The 18191-nt window shown below is 62.3% G+C and overlaps 1 protein-coding gene across 4 annotated transcripts; it reads left to right on the forward strand.

Annotated features, from left to right (window-relative positions):
• The first annotated feature begins 1884 nt into the window (after window positions 1-1884).
• Window positions 1885-16173, forward strand: SCARF2 (scavenger receptor class F member 2). 4 transcript variants are annotated; one of them, XM_033232857.1, is made up of 11 exons: window positions 2485-2902; window positions 8868-8926; window positions 9009-9110; window positions 9317-9836; window positions 9946-10164; window positions 10296-10424; window positions 11034-11137; window positions 11214-11331; window positions 11488-11618; window positions 13192-13344; window positions 14483-16173. In XM_033232857.1, the coding sequence occupies exons 1-11, from the start codon at window positions 2730-2732 to the stop codon at window positions 15388-15390; spliced, it is 2616 nt and encodes an 871-aa protein (XP_033088748.1). In that variant the 5' UTR covers window positions 2485-2729; the 3' UTR covers window positions 15391-16173. The 4 variants fall into 4 exon arrangements, with proteins under 4 accessions (XP_033088750.1, XP_033088751.1, XP_033088748.1 ...); XM_033232858.1 differs by having other exon boundaries at window positions 2519-2902; window positions 11503-11618; XM_033232859.1 differs by lacking the exon at window positions 13192-13344 and having other exon boundaries at window positions 1885-2902.
• Window positions 16174-18191: the final 2018 nt, after the last annotated feature.

Here is an 18191-nt window from a genome sequence, read left to right on the forward strand (position 1 = left end):
AAGACCTTCCTCACTGTCCTGGGCCATGAGTACCCCTGAGGAAACATGACATCGCCTTAGGGTAGCAGACCGGGTGTTGAGCCCCGGTGGGGCAGGATGGCTACACACTCCAGTGTCATCTCCCTTCTCCCGAGGGTGAGGCGCAAGAGCGTGGGGTTCAGAGTAGGAACCCCACTCTGTGGGTCTCAGACCCAGCACTTCCTGTATCTCTGCTACCACCTGGCAGGCTAGGGCAGTAGATCCTGCAGACCTCAGAGGTTTCTGGAAAGGAGCACCAGACATGCCCCACCACTCTCCAGTGTGTTCTGACACCATGCTGGCTGGCACCATCTCACCTGAGCCACCAGCCACAGCCACAGGTTTGCAGGAGGCCTCTGGTCTGCAGGAGCAGGAAGGGCTCACTGAGGTCCTGCACAGCTTGGGGAGGAGTGGAGAGTGCCTTGGAATTGGGCGCAGCCTGGCCCTGCCAATGTCGGCCTTGCGGCGCAGCTGGGTTTCTAAGGGCTACATCTCATACCCCTGAGCTGAGGCAGCCCAACTTGTGCTCTCCAGTGTGGCTAGGCTCCTGGTCCCCGCTTTCATGCAAAACCCTCCTCAGCCTTCAAGATCTACTTCCTTCTGGCAGTCATCCTGGCTAAAGCCAGCAGGCCAGGTCTCCAGGCTCCAGCAGTTTGCCTGTGTGGTGGTGAGTTGTCTGTGGGTTCCTTCTACATCCTGGTGCCACGTGGATGATCCTTCATTCCTCCCATACTTGTCAGTCTTCCCCTAGGGGTGCAGTGGTGGCTGGGACAAATGAGGGCTCTGCCCATGACACCCAAAGTTGCCATCCACTGCAAGGGATGTATGCACCGGGTCATGAGGTGAGGCTGGGGACGATCCTTGTCCTGAGAGCATTGGTGGATAGCTACATGTGAGATTAAAAAGACTACTCTGGGTGACAGACAGGGGTGGGCAGAGATCTGAGACATTTAGGAGGTCCTGAGGGATTGGGGGGCACCATCCAGGTGGTGCCCTTCCTGTACAGAGGTGGCACATGGGGGTGGGAACAGGTCTGGGGGAAGGAGAAAGGTGATGGAATTTGATATGCCTGTTCATGACCTCCATCCGGCTGAGGTGAGTGTCCCCTCCAGCCCAGGGGGTCAGTGCCTCTAAAGCCGGGAGCTGGGCTGGGATAGACCCTGCAGCCACTGGGACCTCTGCTGGCCTTTATTGGGAGCAGTAATCTGGATCCTCCATGGGAGGGGCCCCAGCACTGGGAGGGCACTGCTGAGGAGGTCAGGGCTGTGCCCAGGCTGAGCTGGCCAGAAGTGATTGGCCTGTTTATTTGTCCCCAAGTTGTTGCATTCGTGTCCACACTGGTTCCACTTCTCTTTCAGCCCACCCCACCTCCCTCGTGCTGAGTGAGGAGCCTGCTCTTCCCCATCCCACTCTCTGCCTGTACCAGCCTGGTGATGCCCGTGGCCTTGGGCCTTCCAGTGGCTCCTCCTCCAAGTCCCCTTCTCCAGCCCCACCTTTCATGGCTATCTGGCCACATCTGGAGAGAGTCTGCCTGCCCTCCCTCAGTGGGCCTGTGGGCCGCATGTGGCCTGCTCCCCAAAGAACACAGGTGCCCTCTCCCTGCTCAGGCCTTCTGCCAGCTCTCAAGTCCCCAAAAGACAACCTCCCAACTCCTTGGACCTGAGAGTGGGTCTGCCCCAGTTGCCCCCCGGGGAACTGCACCCTGCTGCTTCCCAGTCCAAGTCCAGCTTCCCCGCTGGCTCCCTAGGGCCTGTCCTGCTCTGTCTTGCTCCCTTCCCATACCTTCCCTCTGCTTTGTGCTGTTACCCACCTTGCCTGATGCAGGAGTTCCCACTCCAGCCCCAACCTCTCCTGGAAATCCGACAGCCAGCAGAACCCACCGCCCAGGCTCCCCGAGCCCCCTTCATTTCTCAACTAGGATTGCAAGGTTTCCATCCCGGGGGTCTCCTTCTGTCTACTTCTTCCTACCGCAGTCCACAGCCGGGCCATTCTACCTCCTCTGCATCTCTCCCATCCGTTCCTACGGAGACTCCTTCCCCCAGGCCTCGGGTCCGGACCCAATCTACCACAGGCCTCAATCATCCTGCTCGGTCCGCCCCTTGCGAGCTTTGAGTGCGCAGGAGTGCGCAGGGGGAGCTGACCGCACATCTCAGCACTGCAAGGACTTCGCGGTGGGGTGCTGTGGAGTTGGCTTTCGGCCTCGACCTGGGCTGTCTGAGGGCCTCACTCCCTTGGCCGGTTCCGAGGCGCTGGGGGTGGGGGTGGGCTTGCGGAGTCGCGGCCGTGTCCCCCATCCGCCTTCCCGTCCCGGGCCTGGCTACGCAGTGGGCGCGCAGGGGCGGCTGCTTCGGTAGATGTTTCGGGAGCGGACGGAAAGGCGCGGGAACCGGGGATTCCTCGGGCGGCCCCTCCCTCCCCCAGCGCTCGGCGGGCCTCCTCCAACTTCGCCCCCAAGTTTGCGAGCGGCCGAATGGGGGCGGGGGCTGCGCGGAGGGGCGGTGGCTAGGCCGGAGGGTGGGGTCTGGCGCGCGGGGCGGGCGCTGCCGCCTGGCCGGCCGCGGCTGGCCCGGGATCAGGGAGCCGATGTGGAATTTCCTGCCCGGCCCGGCGCCCCTCCTGCCGCCCCCCGCCCGGCCTCGCACTCCTCTTCCGGCCGCTCTTGCTGCGGCCGCACCCGCGCCCGTGCCCGCCCCGCGCCTGCCCCGCGCCTCATGGAGGGCGCAGGGCCCCGGGGGGCCGGGCCGGCGCGGCGCCGGGGAGCCGGGGGGCCGCCGTCACCTCTGCTGCCGTCGCTGCTGCTGCTGCTGCTGCTCTGGATGCTGCCGGACCCCGTGGCGCCCCAGGAACTGAACCCTCGCGGCCGCAACGTGTGCCGTGCTCCCGGGTAGGAGCCGGCCTGGCTGGGGGAGGGGGCCGAAAGGGACGCTAGGGGCAGTGGGGTGGCGGCACCCGGCATTGGAAGAGGGCTCCCGGAACTTCCCTACGCCAAATGTGGGCCCCTTCGGCTCCCTTGCCAACGCGACTCCGTTCCAGGCCCAGCCTCGGCCATGGGCCACGACAGTGCATCCGAGGGTACCCTGGACGAGAAGTCACCTGAGGGGAGGACGGAGTGCCGTGGGCACCTAGGGGATGACACGCATTGTCCGGGATGTCAGGAAGCCCTGAAAAAGGGGATCCTTGGCCGAGTTGTTAAGTCCACCGGGAAATGCCGGGGAAGGGCATTCAAGCAAAAGGAACTGCATGTGCTAAAGCCCCGCACTGGTCCGACTGGAGCCGGGAGTGGGAGTGAGGAGGAAGGTCAGAGGAGGAGGAGCGGTGCTAGCCCGGGAGGTCCTGGAGCAAGCCAGACTTGGAAAGGCAGACTCGTGTCTTAGAGCGGGCGCTGGTGGGAGGGTGGTGACCCAGGCGAGCGTCGAGGAACCGGCGCTCGAAGTGTACCAGAAGCGGGAGGTGGAAGGACTATGACAGGCACAGGGGACGGGAGGATGTGGAAACCCTGGCGACAACCAGGGTGCAAGAAGTGGCCGCGCAAAGGTGGGGCGCCGGCTGGGAAAGCCAATATGGGACAGGCAGGGGACAGGCCCGGCCGGTGGCGAGTGGGGGGCGAGCCAGGAAGCTTGCACGGAGGACAGAGAGCCAAGCCCCGGACGCCAGGAGTTGGGAGCTGGGATCAGAGGAGCCGGTGGGCTGGCCAAAGGCCACAGCAAGGTCAAGGGCATCTCCACGCAGGGGTAAGGAGCGGGCGTGTGGGGGCGCCTTGGCGCGGACTGGGGACGCAGAGGCGGCCGCCGGGCTCCGAGCTGGGTCGCGTCGGGGCGCCTGGGCCACGGAGCCCGGGCAAGCCAAGTCCAGGGACTCGGCGCCACAGACAAGGGGCTGTGAGGGGGCCGCGCGGGGTTTCCGAACTCTGGTCCCGAGGCGCGCAGACCCCTCCCCGCTGCGAGCCCCGCCTCCGGGGCGGGGGCTGGCCTGGCCCGCCATCTGCTTCGCATCGATGCCGCGGCCGCCGCCGACTCCCGGGCCTCCCCGGCCCCAGGAATGCAGCGGCGGCGGCGGGCGAGGCGGTGCCCGGAGAGGGGGAGGGCGCGATCGCCGTGGGCTCTGTCCTCTTTCCCCCGTAGGCCCGGGACCAGGGATGGGGGTCCGGTGCCAGGCTCTAACTGTCCGGAGCCTGAGAGCCCTTTGCTCCCGCTCCCCTTGTCTGCAGACCTCCCAGGAAGCGCCTGCTCCAGGAACCGAGAGCCCGGGTTTGGGTTCCGATCCTGGTGCCACCCCTACCCAGCTGTGTGGACCTGGGCAAGTCGTTTGACCTCTCTGGGCCTGTCTCCACCTCTGTAAAATGGGATTAGGGATCACAACCCCCTCATGGGGCTAAGTGGGGATCGCTGTGGTCATGAGTGGCAAGCGTCGATGGGAAGGGCAGCCACTCTGGGCACTGCCCACCTGGGGTCTGGGATATGTCTTTGTTGCCCTCCCACGTCTTGCAAGGCTTCCATCAGCCCTTCCCTTTCCTGGGAGGCAGGAGGATGGGGAGAGGAGAGTGCAGAGCCAGTAAAATCCTATGCACCTACAGTGTGCCAGGCCTGTATTGGTATAGGGAAGCTGCAGTGGAGACCCTGACCCTGTGGCAGAGAAGACATACAGTCCAGAAAAACAAGTGTGTCTAGACATCTAGCAAGAGCTGGGAGGTGTTGAGTTGAGGAGTGCTGTTTCCTTTAGGGTGGTCTGGGGAGACCCCCTGAGAAGGTGGTGAGTGAGCATAGGCCTACAGGAGAGCATGGAGGCCCTGTAAGTGTCTGGGGCAAGTTTCCCAAGGCAGAGGGCCTGTGGAAGTACAGGAAGGATCCAGGGGGCTGGGCAGAGTCCAGGAGGGACTGGTGGAGGAGCTGCCAGAGAATGAGGGTGGGCAGGCCACTGTGGGCTGCCACTGCTCAGAAGACTTGGACTTTTCCTCTGAGGGCCATGGGACCCCCTGGGGGCTTTGCACAGAGGAAGGGTGGGATCTGACCAGGATTGGCTGCCAGGTGGCAAACACTTCGCACCCTGATGGGCAGGGGGTGGAAGCTGGGGCCAGTTACAAAAAGCCAGGGAGATGGAGGGTGGCTCTCACAAGGCTGGGATAGGGAAGGAGAAGTGATCCCATTTTAGATGTCCTTTAGAAGCTAGAGCTCAGCGTCTTTTTTCTCAATGGATCTGGTGTAGACAAGAAGGAGGAGCCAGAGATGCTTCTCCAGGTCTCAGCCTCCCAGCCTGAAAGGACAGGTAGGGGTTATCTGAGACAGGGAAGACTCAGGGTGCAAGGAAGTCAAGAGTTCAGGTTTGGGCTGGTTGAGCATGAGGCCCATGAGGCCTCCCTCTGGTGACGTCATCTATTGGGCAGTTGGATTTGCAAGTCTAGCATTGACGGGGCAAGCTCTGCTGGAGGGTCCAAGGTGTTGTCAGGGTTCAGTGAGCTTCCCGAGGGTGCTAGTGTGGACAGAAGAGAAATCTGAGGATGGGGACAGAAACCAGAGGAGAAGTGTCCAGGCGGGGCAGGCGGAGGGCCAGGCAGGTGTGGGGTCTCAAGGGTGTGGCAGGCAGAGAAGCTTTTCTGCCTGGATTTGGGGGAGAACATGGATAGGTATGGACACCATGAGCCAACCTGAGATGTGAGAACTCACAGTGGGTTTGAATCACAGAAGAAATAATGCTCTATGAGGGAGAAACCTACAGCATGTCTTTTTTTTTTTTTTTTTTTTTGAGAAGGAGTCTCGCTCCCTCGCCCAGGCTGGAGTGCAGTGGTGGGATCTCAGCTCACTGCAAGCTCCGCCTCCCGGGTTTACGCCATTCTCCTGCCTCAGCCTGCTGAGTAGCTGGGACTACAGGCGCCCACCACCTCGCCCGACTAGTTTTTTGTATTTTTTAGTAGAGACGGGGTTTCACCATGTTAGCCAGGATGGTCTCGATCTCCTGACCTTGTGATCCACCCATCTCGGCCTCCCAAAGTGCTGGGATTACAGGCTTGAGCCACGGCACCGGGCCTCCCTACAGCATATCTTGCTTGCTGAGGGGCCTGGGCCCAGCCTATGGCTTGGCTCCTCAGGGTCTTACAGAGCAAGCATGGGAGTGGCCCTGCAGCAGGCCATCTTTCCCACCCATCTTTGTAAGATCTTCAGAGAGTCGGCTTGCCACCACCACCTGGCCTTTTCTGCCAGCCCTTCCAAGAAGGAAAGCATCTTGTCCTCAGTGAACCCAAATGGACTCTGTCCTGCTGGTGGGTATTAGCTCTGCTGGGGTTAGGCCTGGGTGCCCACTAAGCCAGGGATGACTGAGTGCACTCAGAGGCACTGCAGCCTGCCCTCAGGATCCTTTGTGCTTAGTATGTGCCAAACCACTTCATAGGTCTGGGTTCTCTCTCTCTCTCTCTCTCTCTCTCTCTCTCTCTCTCTCTCTCTCTCTCTCTCCCCTCCCTCCCTCTCTCTCTCTCTCTCTCTCTCCTTCTCTATCTCTATTTCTATCTCTCTTTTTGAGACAGGGTTTCACTCTTGCCCAGGCTGGAGAGCAGTGGTGCCGTCACAGCTCACTGCAGCCTCAAACTCCTTGGGCTCAAGTGATCCTCTTGCCTCAGCTTCCTGAGTAGCTGGGACTACAGGTACACGCCACACGCCTGGCTAAAAACATCTTGGCTCTCTTAATCTTCCTACAGTAGGACCAAACCCATGAGCCCTACTATATAGCTAAGGAGCCTGAAGCTCAAAGAGCTTAAGCTCCATGCCTGAGGTCACACAGCAAGTGGCAAACCCAGACATCAAACCCAGCTGAGTGTGGCCCTAAAACTAGGCTCCTAGCCACAGAACGGCATGTCCAGGGCAGAAGGGGGTTAGTGCTTCCGGGGCAATTCTAGCAGGCTACCTGGCAAAGCTCCTCACAGGAGGGACACCTGCAGAGGCTCTCCATCCAGTGACCACGGTTCAGAAGCAGACACAAGTGGGTGGGTGATGGCCAGCAGACCTGGGTCTCCCTGCAGTTGGGCACCTTGGTGCTCCCTGGGTCAGGGCTGGGTGGGTGGAGACATGGGGGCAGGGGCCAGGAAAAGCCAGGCCTTCATATTGCTGTCTCTGGTTTTCAGTTTTATTCGTGGAAAATACACTGAACCGATTCCCCAAAGTTTGGGATTTTATGGTCCTGTTCACCAGGTCCCATCTTTGGCCTGAAGGAGAACCAAGCCTTGTTCAGGAGGGGCCTCAAGGCCTAGGTGCTCTGTGCAGGGGGTGGAATTCTGTCTAACTGGGGAATGGTTGGGGCATCTTCTGCAGCCTGGGCAGGAGCGTGCCAGGCACGTACTATCCCTTAAATGCATGGTGTGGAGGAGCCAGTCTGTCCCATCCCACTGGGGTCTTCAGGCTTCCTTCCAAACTCCCCCCACCACCACATCCTGGTTCTGAATTCAGATACTGAATCCGAGCCTGCTTGTGAAGAAGCACGCTTCTTTTCTCTAAAGTGCGAATGGCTGTTACGTGCCTTTAGGATTGAGGCAAAGCTCTGGGTGGGCTGGGACCCTAGGATCCTGCAGCCTTGGTGGTTGTTCCTTCTCAGCCTCCTCTGCCCCTGAATGTGGGCTAACCCCAGCTCATCCCCTATGAATCCTCTCTAGCCATCACGGCTTCACTCAGGCAGGGCCTCCAAACCTTCGTGCTCACATACCCCATCTACCCAGGGTTTTAGAGGTTGTGCTCTCCTGAAGTGCTGCGGGTAGAAAGGACCTACTGAGGTAGCATTGTGTACTCTATAAAGCCAAATCAAATGGAACAAGAGGAAGACCATCAGCACAAACAGGCCGGGCACGCTGGCTTATGCCTGTAATACCAGCACTTTGGGAGGCCGAGGCAGACAGATCACCTGAGGTCAGAAGTTCAAGACCAGCCTGGCCAAAATGGCGAAACCCCATCTCCAGTAAAAAAATACAAAAATTAGCCATGTGTGGTGGCACGCACCTGTAATCCCAGCTACTAGGGAGTTTGAGGCAGGAGAATTGCTTGAACCTGGGAGGTGGAAGTTGCAGTTAGCTGAGATCGTGCCACTGCACTCCAGCCTGGGCAACAGAGCGAGACTCTGTTTCAAAAACAACAACAAAGGCATAAACAGATGCTCTAGTAGCTCCTTCCTCCACCCTGGTCCCTGAGCCCTTTTGCCACAGTTTGACCTTCCTCCTGCACATGGAGGACTCCCCGTGTGCCTGCTGCTTCCCTAGTGGCTGGGTGGGCCTCACCCCACCTCCCTCCAGAAGCCCCTCTGCCAAGTGGTCACCTCACTGTGCCTACATGCCACTCTCCACCCCCCTGCCCAGAGGCTGCCCCTCCCCAGTGGAGCTCAGCCCCAGGGTTGGGGCATCTAGGTGTGTCCCTGTGGCCCAGCCAGTCCTAGTTCTGTCCTTGTCATGTCACATCATATCACATCTGGATCCGTGACACCCATTAGGCCGGGCCCTCCACTTGGAGGGATGCCCTAGACCCTCATGTTTGAGCAGGTCCTGAGGCCCATGGTCCTCTTCCTGGCTGCTACCTCACTGCGGTCCTTCCTGGGACTCCCAGGCCACTTTTCTCAAGCCTAGTGGCTGTGGGAGGAAGACACAAAGGAGTTAGGTGAGATGGGGTGGCGGTTCTGGGCTGGAAAGTTCTTGGCGGTCAGGTCTGTTTGTGGCAATCCTCCACCGCCAGACACATTGCCTGGCAGGACCTCAGTAACCACCCCACTAGGACAGGAGCACAAATGCAGAGGCAGGGAGTCTGTGAGGAGGCTGCAGAGGAGCCCTGAGCAGATGGGGGCTGGGGGAGGGGCATTGGGCTCAGATGTCCTCCCTCTGCTCGCAGCTCCCAGGTGCCCACGTGCTGCGCTGGCTGGAGGCAGCAAGGCGACGAGTGTGGGATTGGTGAGTGGTCCTCCCGGGTACCTGGGGCGGGGTCAGGGGCGGGGCTAGGACGCGCAGCAGCTCTGGCCTGTCTGGTCCACAGCGGTGTGCGAAGGCAACTCCACGTGCTCGGAGAACGAGGTGTGCGTGAGGCCTGGCGAGTGCCGCTGCCGCCACGGCTACTTCGGTGCCAACTGCGACACCAGTGAGCGTGGGGTCGGGCCGGTATTGGTCGGTGGGGCGGAATCCTGGAGAGATGGGGCGGGGTCCAGGGTGGGGCGGGGTCGGATCGTCTTCGGGGCGGGTCCCCAAAGGTGGCGGCTGGAGTGCGGGACGCGGGCAGGTTCCGGCTGGCTGGGGGCACCTACTCAAGCACCGGGGCCTTCCACCCCCTCCGCTCCTCCCCCGCAGAGTGCCCGCGCCAGTTCTGGGGCCCCGACTGCAAGGAGCTGTGTAGCTGCCACCCACACGGGCAGTGCGAGGACGTGACAGGCCAGTGTACTTGTCACGCGCGGCGCTGGGGCGCGCGCTGCGAGCATGCGTGCCAGTGCCAGCATGGCACGTGCCACCCGCGGAGCGGCGCGTGCCGCTGTGAGCCCGGCTGGTGGGGCGCGCAGTGCGCCAGCGCGTGCTACTGCAGCGCCACGTCGCGCTGCGACCCACAGACCGGCGCCTGCCTGTGCCACGCAGGCTGGTGGGGCCGCAGCTGCAACAACCAGTGCGCCTGCAACTCGTCTCCCTGCGAGCAGCAGAGCGGCCGCTGTCAGTGCCGCGAGCGTACGTTCGGCGCGCGCTGCGATCGCTACTGCCAGTGCTTCCGCGGCCGCTGCCACCCTGTGGACGGCACGTGTGCCTGCGAGCCGGGCTACCGCGGCAAGTACTGTCGCGAGCCGTGCCCCGCCGGCTTCTACGGCTTGGGCTGTCGCCGCCGGTAAGCGCGGTCTCTCGGCCAGGGAGGGAGGAGGTGGAAGGGCGGGCCGCCGATGGGGGCAGGGGTGAGGCGGGTCCCAGCCTTCCCTAGCCTCCGACCCCTCCCCCAGGTGTGGCCAGTGTAAGGGCCAGCAGCCGTGCACGGTGGCCGAGGGCCGCTGCTTGACGTGTGAGCCCGGCTGGAACGGAACCAAGTGCGACCAGCCTTGCGCCACCGGTTTCTATGGCGAGGGCTGCAGCCACCGCTGTCCGCCGTGCCGCGACGGGCATGCCTGTAACCATGTCACTGGCAAGTGTACGCGCTGCAACGCGGGCTGGATCGGCGACCGGTGAGCAGCCCTGCTTCCGTCGGCCCAGACACGCAGCCCCCTGCCCTGCCTTCCCCATGAAGGCCCTCTGTCGAGGGCACTGTGGTCCGTTTGCTTACATTTCTGCTGACGCCTCCTCCCATCTTTCCAAGGTGCGAGACCAAGTGTAGCAATGGCACTTATGGCGAGGACTGCGCCTTCGTGTGCGCCGACTGCGGCAGCGGCCACTGCGACTTCCAGTCGGGGCGCTGCCTGTGCAGTCCTGGCGTCCACGGGCCCCAGTGAGTGCGCCGGGACCGGGAGGGGGTGGGGGGCTTGTATCTGCCACAAAGGGGGGTCCAGCCAGATCCCAGGGGTCGACGAGGTGGCCTTTCCACCCTGGGCTGGGTTATCACCTCAGCCTTGGTCCCTTACCCCAGGTAGGGGGTGACAGTAGGCTCTTTGAGGACAGTTTCCTGCCCTTGTGTCGGGAAGCCCACGTTCAGCGCAGGATCTGGTGACCAGTCCAGCCAGTGTCAGTGGGCTCTTGAGGTGACCCCGAGTTGGTATAGAAGGAGCATGGACCTCCACTTACAGCCAAGGGTCTGGTTCAGCAGCCCCTCTTCCCACCCACCCAAGTCAGCCCCAGCAGTGGGCGCTGCTGCGCGGCCACCACGGGTCCTATCCCCCAGGTCCCGCCAACTGGTTGTGCAACATTCGTTTCCAAAACATCCACCACCCCAATATGTGCCACGGGCAGGGCTGGGCTTCAAACCCTAGACAATGAATGGAGCGCGAGAGAGCCCGGTTCTGGGACCCTGGACCCTGGGCCCTGGCCGCGGGTGAGGGGTGAGGGTAGGGGGCATCCTAGGGGGGCGGCTGCAGCCTGCCTTGACCCTATGTCCTGGCAGCTGTAACGTGACGTGCCCGCCCGGACTCCACGGTGCGGACTGTGCTCAGGCCTGCAGCTGCCACGAGGATTCGTGCGACCCGGTCACTGGTGCCTGCCACCTAGGTAAGTGGATGAGGGGCGTCCCGTTAAAGAATGCATGGGGTGCCAGAAACCGCGCTGACCCCATAATCCCCTACAGAGACCAACCAGCGCAAGGGTGTGATGGGCGCGGGCGCGCTGCTCGTCCTGCTCGTCTGCCTGCTGCTCTCGCTGCTCGGCTGCTGCTGCGCTTGCCGCGGCAAGGACCCTGCACGCCGGTAAGCCCAGATACTGCCCTGCTTTCGCCTGGGTTCAGGCCGCACCCTCTCGGTGCCACCGGACCCAGATCCAGCTCTTCCCCGCCCCTTCTGTGCTCCGCACTGGCCGAGATCTAATCGCCCCTGGGTCCCGCCCCGACCCCGCCCTCCGCTCAGACCCCGCCCCCGCAGGGAGCTGTCGCTTGGGAGGAAGAAGGCGCCGCACCGACTATGCGGACGCTTCAGTCGCATCAGCATGAAGCTGCCCCGGATCCCACTCCGCAGGCAGAAACTACCCAAAGTCGTAGGTAAGGATGACAGCGCAGGATCTCTGGGAGAAACACCTCTGGACGCAGGAAGCTGCTGGGAAATGGGTGTGAGGGGGCCCAGATCTCAGTGAGGAAATGGGGGACCTTGAGTGTTGATGTGCGTGGGCGCGAGGAGGTGCGACCAGAGGGAAGGTAAGAGGTGTGGCAGCTGCTGAGGGCGAGGCCAGGTAGGAAGGCAGGAGTCCTAGGTGCGCCGGCTGATGTGGGAGTGCATCAGAAGCGTTGGCCCTGAGAGTGATCGCATCAGGGGTGTGTGGACATCTGGGTGCTGCAGGCTCCCCCAGTCTGTAGGAGAATGCTGTATATCCCAGCCAGAGCTGCTGGGGGAATGCGTGGGCACGGGAGTGCCCTGCCCCAAGGAGAGGACCTGCCCTCCTGCCTACATCCCCAGCAGTACCCAGAGATCCTCCTGGAAAGTGGGTAGGCTGGTCCCCACCCACCAACAGGATGGGGGGTGGGGTGGGGTGTGCCGCTTCTCTCCGTGCTGACTCCCACCTGGGTGGACCCTCTCTTCCTCTCTTTTCCACTTATTTCTAAAGATGGAGGGGAAGGGAGCTTAGACCCTTGGGAGATGAAGGAAACAGCAGAGAAAACCCCTTGGCCAAGCTGGGCGCGGTGGTTCACGCCTGTAATCCCAGCACTTTGGGAGGCCCAGGCGGGTGGATCACCTGAGGTCGGGAGTTCAAGACCAGCCTGACCAACATGGAGACACCCTGTCTCTACTAAAAATACAAAACTAGGCGGGTGTGGTGGTGCATGCCTGTAATCCCAGCTACTCCGGAGGCTGAGGCAAGAGAATCGCTTGAACCTGGGAGGCAGAGGTTACAGTGAGCTGAGATCGTGCCATTGCACTCCAGACTGGGCAACAAGAGCAAAACTCTGTTAAAAAAAGAAAGAAGAAGAAGAAAAGAAAAGAAAGAAAAAGAAGAGGGAGGGAGAAAAAAAAGAAAAGCCCTTGGCCCACCTAGCAGCATGGCATCTGGGGACACAGGTGTGGGAGTGGACCCCACATCCCTCTGTGGAATGGAGGCCAGGCTAGCCAGCTTCTGGGGCCACCTGTTGTGGGGTCTGCATCTCTGGAGGCCAGGCCTAGGGTGTAGCTTGCTGAGATGGACTGAACCAAAAATGCAGCCCTGCCACTGCGCATTTGGGCTCAGAAGTGCTCCAAGGCTCCCCTGAGTCCCACAAGGCAGGGCCTAAAACAGAGCTTGGAGGCCTTGGTGGCCTGTCTCAGCCAGGTGTCTTCTTCAGCCCCGTCTCCCACCTTTCTGGCCTTTTCCCAACATGTCAGCCCAACCTTTTCCAGCTCCCTGGCTGCACACACTTGCCCTGCACCTTAACACGTTTTGCTCGTTTCTTTTCTGGGTTCACCTCTACCCATTCTCCAGTCCTGGTCCAGTGTCACTCTACCTGTTGAGTTGCCTGTGCCCCCTGCAGTCCGAGAGTAGGGCTGGTCTTGGTCACCCCATCAACATTTGTGACAGCAGGGGCTAATGAGGGCACTGGCTGGGGCAGAGTGGACCCCTGCCAGCTCTGCCTCATCCTTCCCCAGTGGCCCACCACGACCTGGATAACACACTCAACTGCAGCTTCCTGGAGCCACCCTCAGGGCTGGAGCAGCCCTCACCATCCTGGTCCTCTCGGGCCTCCTTCTCCTCGTTTGACACCACTGATGAAGGCCCTGTGTACTGTGTACCCCATGAGGGTGAGTAAGGCGCTGCTTGGGCATCACTCCAGCCCAGCAAAATGTTCCCATGGAAAAGCTGTGTTCTGGGCGGACCACAGGAGAGGGGCAGGCAGCATGGAGAGGAAGGCCTTGGCCGTGCTGGTACCTGAGGGTTAGCCACAGAGCTGAGGCCATAGAGCTGGACTCTGCTGTTCAGTGCTGGAGACAGGTGTGGGGAGATGAGTAGGCCACAGCCCAGGTTGCTTCTGGGAGAAAGCAGGCAGAGAGAAGTTTCCGGACTTAGGTAGGGGGTGGCAGAGGAGACAGGAGGAAGGGATCCACAGAGTATGTGGGTACACGTTCAACCTTCACCTGCAGCCTTGAGTTCACAGATAGCAGAAACGAGCCTGCTGGGCTGGGATTCTGCCCTGTCTCCTCCCTTGACCATGCCCCCAGATGTCCTGGGCAGGTGACCAACTCAGAACCTCAGAAGCCTTATCGCTTGCTTTTTTTTTTTTTTTTTTTTTTTGAGACAGAGTCTGGCCCTGTCACCCAGACTGGAGTGTAGAGGCGAGATCTCCACTCACTGCAACCTCCGCCTGCTGGGTTCAAGCAATTCTCTTGCCTCAGCCTCCCGGGTAGCTGGGATTACAGGAGCCCACCACCACGCCCAGCTAATTTTCGTATTTTTAGTAGAGACGGGGTTTCACCATGTTGGCCAATCTGGTCTCAATCTCCTGACCTCAGGTGATCCGTCCTTCTCAGCCTCCCAGAGTGCTGGGATTACAGGCGTGAGCCACCGCGCCCAGCTAGAAGCCTCATCTCTAAAAAGGATAATGGAACCACCGTGGGGATGTTCCAGCATCAAATTCGATGATGCAGGCTCCCAAGGCTGGAGGGGTGTCGGGGCAGGGCTGCCAGGCCAGGCCAAGGTTGGGCTTCAGTCGTGGGAATGCACCCATCACTCCTGGCACAGCCTGAGTTCAGAGTCAGCCGCACAGACTGAGGCTCTGAACTACGTGTGCTGTTGGTGCTCTGTGCCAGGCACGTCTGGATGCCAGGGTGACACAGCGCCAAGGGCGTGGATAGAGGAGGGAAGGTGAAGGTTTGCGCCTGGAGGTTGGAACCCCTAAAGCTATTACTGAAGGCTGTGACCATCCTGCTCTTCCCTTGCCAGAGGCACCAGAGGAGAGCCGGGACCCCGAAGTCCCCACTGTTCCTGTCGAGGCGCCGGCGCCGTCCCCCGTGCCCTTGACCACGCCAGCGTCCGCCGAGGAGGCGATGCCCCTCCCCGCGTCCTCCGACAGCGAGCGGTCGGCGTCCAGCGTGGAGGGGCCCAGCGGGGCTCTGTACGCGCGCGTGGCCCGACGCGAGGCCCGGCCGGCCCGGGCCCGGGGCGAGATTGGGGGCCTGTCGCTGTCGCCATCGCCCGAGCGCAGGAAACCGCCTCCACCTGACCCCGCCACCAAGCCTAAGGTGTCCTGGATCCACGGCAGGCACAGCGCCGCTGCAGCTGGCCGTGCGCCGTCACCACCGCCGCCAGGCCCAGAGGCCGCGCCCAGCCCCAGCAAGAGAAAACGGACGCCCAGCGACAAATCGGCGCAGCCGGTCGAGCACGGCAGCCCCCGGACCCGCGACCCAACGCCTCGGCCCCCCGGGCTGCCCGAGGAGGCGATGGCCCTCGCTGCGCCCTCGCCGCCCAGGGCCCGAGCGCGGGGCCGCGGCCCGAGCCTCTTGGAGCCCACGGACGCCGGCGGTCCCCCGCGAAGCGCGCCCGAGGCTGCCTCCATGTTGGCCGCGGAGCTGCGCGGCAAGACTCGCAGCCTGGGCCGCGCCGAGGGGGCCTTGGGCGCGCAGAGCCCCAGGGAGAAGCCGGCGCCCCCACAGAAAGCCAAGCGCTCGGTGCCGCCAGCCTCGCCCGCCCGCGCGCCCCCAGCAACAGAAACCCCGGGGCCTGAGAAGGCGGCGACCGACGTGCCCGCGCCTGAGACGCCCCGGAAGAAGACCCCCATCCAGAAGCCTCCGCGCAAGAAGAGCAGGGAGGCGGCGGGCGAGCTGGGCAGGGCGGGCGCGCCCACCCTGTAGCAGGCTGTGGCTCCTCTGCGCGCAGCTCCCTCAGCTTCGCAGCGCCGCCTGCCACCCTACGCCTCCCACGCACCTGGGCACGGGCGGCCTCCTATTGGCCGAGCACCGCGTGGCTAGCGGAGGCGTCTCATTGGCTCAGGTCCTGCAGCGGCTCCTGGATTGGAGCAGTGTGCTCTGGCGGGAAGGGCCCATCCTGTTGGTCGAGGCCTGACAGGAGCTTAGCGGGCGACTCCCTCCCCATTGGCCAAGTTATGGAGCGCTCCGACCAGGCTGCGTCTCATTGGCCAAAGATGGGAGGGTTCCGCCTAAAGACCGCTTCTTACCACCAGTGAACTTGGTTGCGGCTACCTTCTCATTGGTTGAGGCCAGAAGCACTTCTGCCCAGGCTGCCTCTCCCCGGCTAGGGCCTGGTGCCTCTGGCTGGAGGCTCCCTCCTTTGGGCTTACCAATAGAGTCCGGGGCTACTTCCACTGGCTGGGCTCCCGGGCATCTGGTTGACCCCAGCCTGGGGAGGAGGGCTGGTCTCCGCTCCTCAGGGGCTTAGTCCGTCCCACCCCTTCCCTTCCCTGGCAACCGGAACCCCGGCCCCTCAGCTGTCAGCTGGTTTTGATGGCCTCCCATTGCCCTACACGCCGCGGGACCTCCAGGGGCGACTCTAGTGGCCTGAGGAGATGTATTTATAGGCCCCCAGCAGGGCTGCTCCCACCCCGGCCGGTGCCCCAGGATGGGCACCTCCTGGCGGGGGCTTGGCCAAAGCTTTCTTAATAAAATGCCTTTCCCCTCGTGCTCTGATCACTTCCTGTTTGCAGGCTGCGGCCAAAGATGCCCCCCAGAAGTAACTTTATGTGACGACCTGTCCTGCACTCTCCCCTACCCCTTATCTCAGCGGGGGGCCCTGGAGCCCAGGCATGGGTCTCCCGGGACCATGGTGGAAGTGGGTTGCGTCAACCCACATGCCTCGTTTGTTTATCAAGTTTATGCGGCCCCATCCTGGACTGGTCACGGGGAGGAAAGCTGGGTGGGGGCGGATCAGGCAGAGTCCCTGACTGAAAGGGACAGGCGATGGGCCTGCCTCGGATCTGGGCATTTCCCCTGGCCGCTGCTGTTAAACTTGGGCCTCAGAGCTGTTGGTAGCAGCTTGCGGGGGGTGCAGAGGCTGAGGCCAGGGGGCCGCGGGTGCCGACTCCAGCCGGGCCTCCTCCAGCACAAACAAGCCGCTCTCCTGCTTCACAGAGCCCTGCTGTCTGCCTCAACGGGCTCCTTGTCCTCAGCCGGAAACTCTCCTGACTGCCAGCCCCGCCTGCTGCTGCGGGAGGTTGAGGGAGACGGAGGGAGCGCCCCGCGCAGATCCCCCGCCCCCAAGCCAGACCCTGCAGCCCGGCCGTCTGTGTGTGACCATCTGTGTCCCAAGGCCTCCCTGCTCCTGACCCGCGCCGCCTACCCTGAGCGGGTTCATCCTCCCGGGCAGGCCTCCTAAGTGACCCTCCTAAGCCGCAGACCCTCACCTTCCATGGTCCCTGCTGTCCCCACACTAAGTTCCCCCAGCTCCTGCCAGTTCAGTATCCTCCTGCCTCCTGGCCTCTTCCTGTTCCCCTGCATCTCATGGTTTGATGCCCAGCTCAAAGTCTTGCCCTGCTGCCAGGATCTTCCGATCACCCTGCAGCCGCCGCACAGCGCTCATCGGTCTCATGCTGGCAACTTGGGGCTCTTGTCCTGGCCACACTCTCATCCTCTGGCCAGATGCCCCACTGAGGTCAACTTTGGTCACCCATCTCAGAGGACTCAGCCATCTGAGCAGAGGCTGCGTCCTGCCCTGGGTCGGCCGTCCAGAGCAGCTGGCAGGACACAGTCAGGCAGCACGTGGAATGTGGGATCCCTGCCTCTGGGCCACACTGCTTCCCTGGAGCCAGCTGGGCACCCTCCCAGCCATAGCCCTGTGGCTGGAAAGCCTCTGCTCTGTTTGGGCACAGCGCCATGCGGGCTGCTGGGGTTGAGGCCAAGAAGGCAGATGCCCAGCCGGGCTCGGCGTGGGCAGGGCAGTGCCTGTGTGTGGATGAGGGGTGGGCAGTGCAGGGGCTCAGACCACATTCTTGCCTAGGCGGTGCCCACCCCCCAGAACCATCAAGATGCCACACCACTGTTCCCTGAACCCCCAAGCCCTCAGCTCTTGCTTTTCCTCCTCCCCCAGCCTGGACCAGCACGATTTGGAGAGAACAGGGATGTCCCAGTGACCAGGCCTTTCTGGGGACCTCTCCTTGCTTTTCCCTGGGAACCCCCCTAGGTGTCGAAGACTCTACCTGTGGGTGCCTCACAAGACAGGGGACCCCTCTCTACCCACCACCAGCCATCCCCTGCCCCCAGGAGGGTCCCAGTGGCTGCTGGGAAGGGAGCTGCTGGGACCCCTCCAGCCTCCTGCCTCCCACCACCAGCTTCTCCCCACCCCCTCGGGGCTCACAGCAGTGCCAGCTCCCAGGGCAGGCGCCACAAAAGGGAACCGCGGCTGCTGGAACCTCCGTTGCCATGGGGATGGGGACCACAAGACCCACATCTGGTAGCGATTGAGGAGGAAAAATTATGAGTCGTGGAAAACGCAAATATTTTTTGTAGCACAGAGCACAAAGGAGTGGGAGGAATGTGGGGACCAGGCCCAGCCTGGTTTCAAGCAGACGCGGCCCATGGCACACAGAGGCCTGCAGACACTAACCCTGCGCCACACGCACGCTCCTCTAGACTCAGAAACAGCAACACAGACACACAGCCCGAAATGTAGACATGCACACACAAAGCCAGCAGAACCCCAG

The sequence above is a fragment of the Trachypithecus francoisi genome, unplaced genomic scaffold, assembly GCF_009764315.1.
Source record: "Trachypithecus francoisi isolate TF-2019V2 unplaced genomic scaffold, Tfra_2.0 Lachesis_group14, whole genome shotgun sequence".
Classification (NCBI taxonomy): domain Eukaryota; kingdom Metazoa; phylum Chordata; class Mammalia; order Primates; family Cercopithecidae; genus Trachypithecus; species Trachypithecus francoisi.

Bases quoted from the DNA above. Each gene is read 5' to 3' on its own strand.
- SCARF2 (XM_033232859.1), top strand. From the start codon at position 2,373: ATGTTTCGGGAGCGGACGGAAAGGCGCGGGAACCGGGGATTCCTCGGG. The intron at 9,111-9,316 runs GTGAGCGTGGGG...CCTCCCCCGCAG, and splicing joins CGGTGCCAACTGCGACACCA to AGTGCCCGCGCCAGTTCTGG. The intron at 10,165-10,295 runs GTGAGCAGCCCT...CATCTTTCCAAG, and splicing joins GCGGGCTGGATCGGCGACCG to GTGCGAGACCAAGTGTAGCA.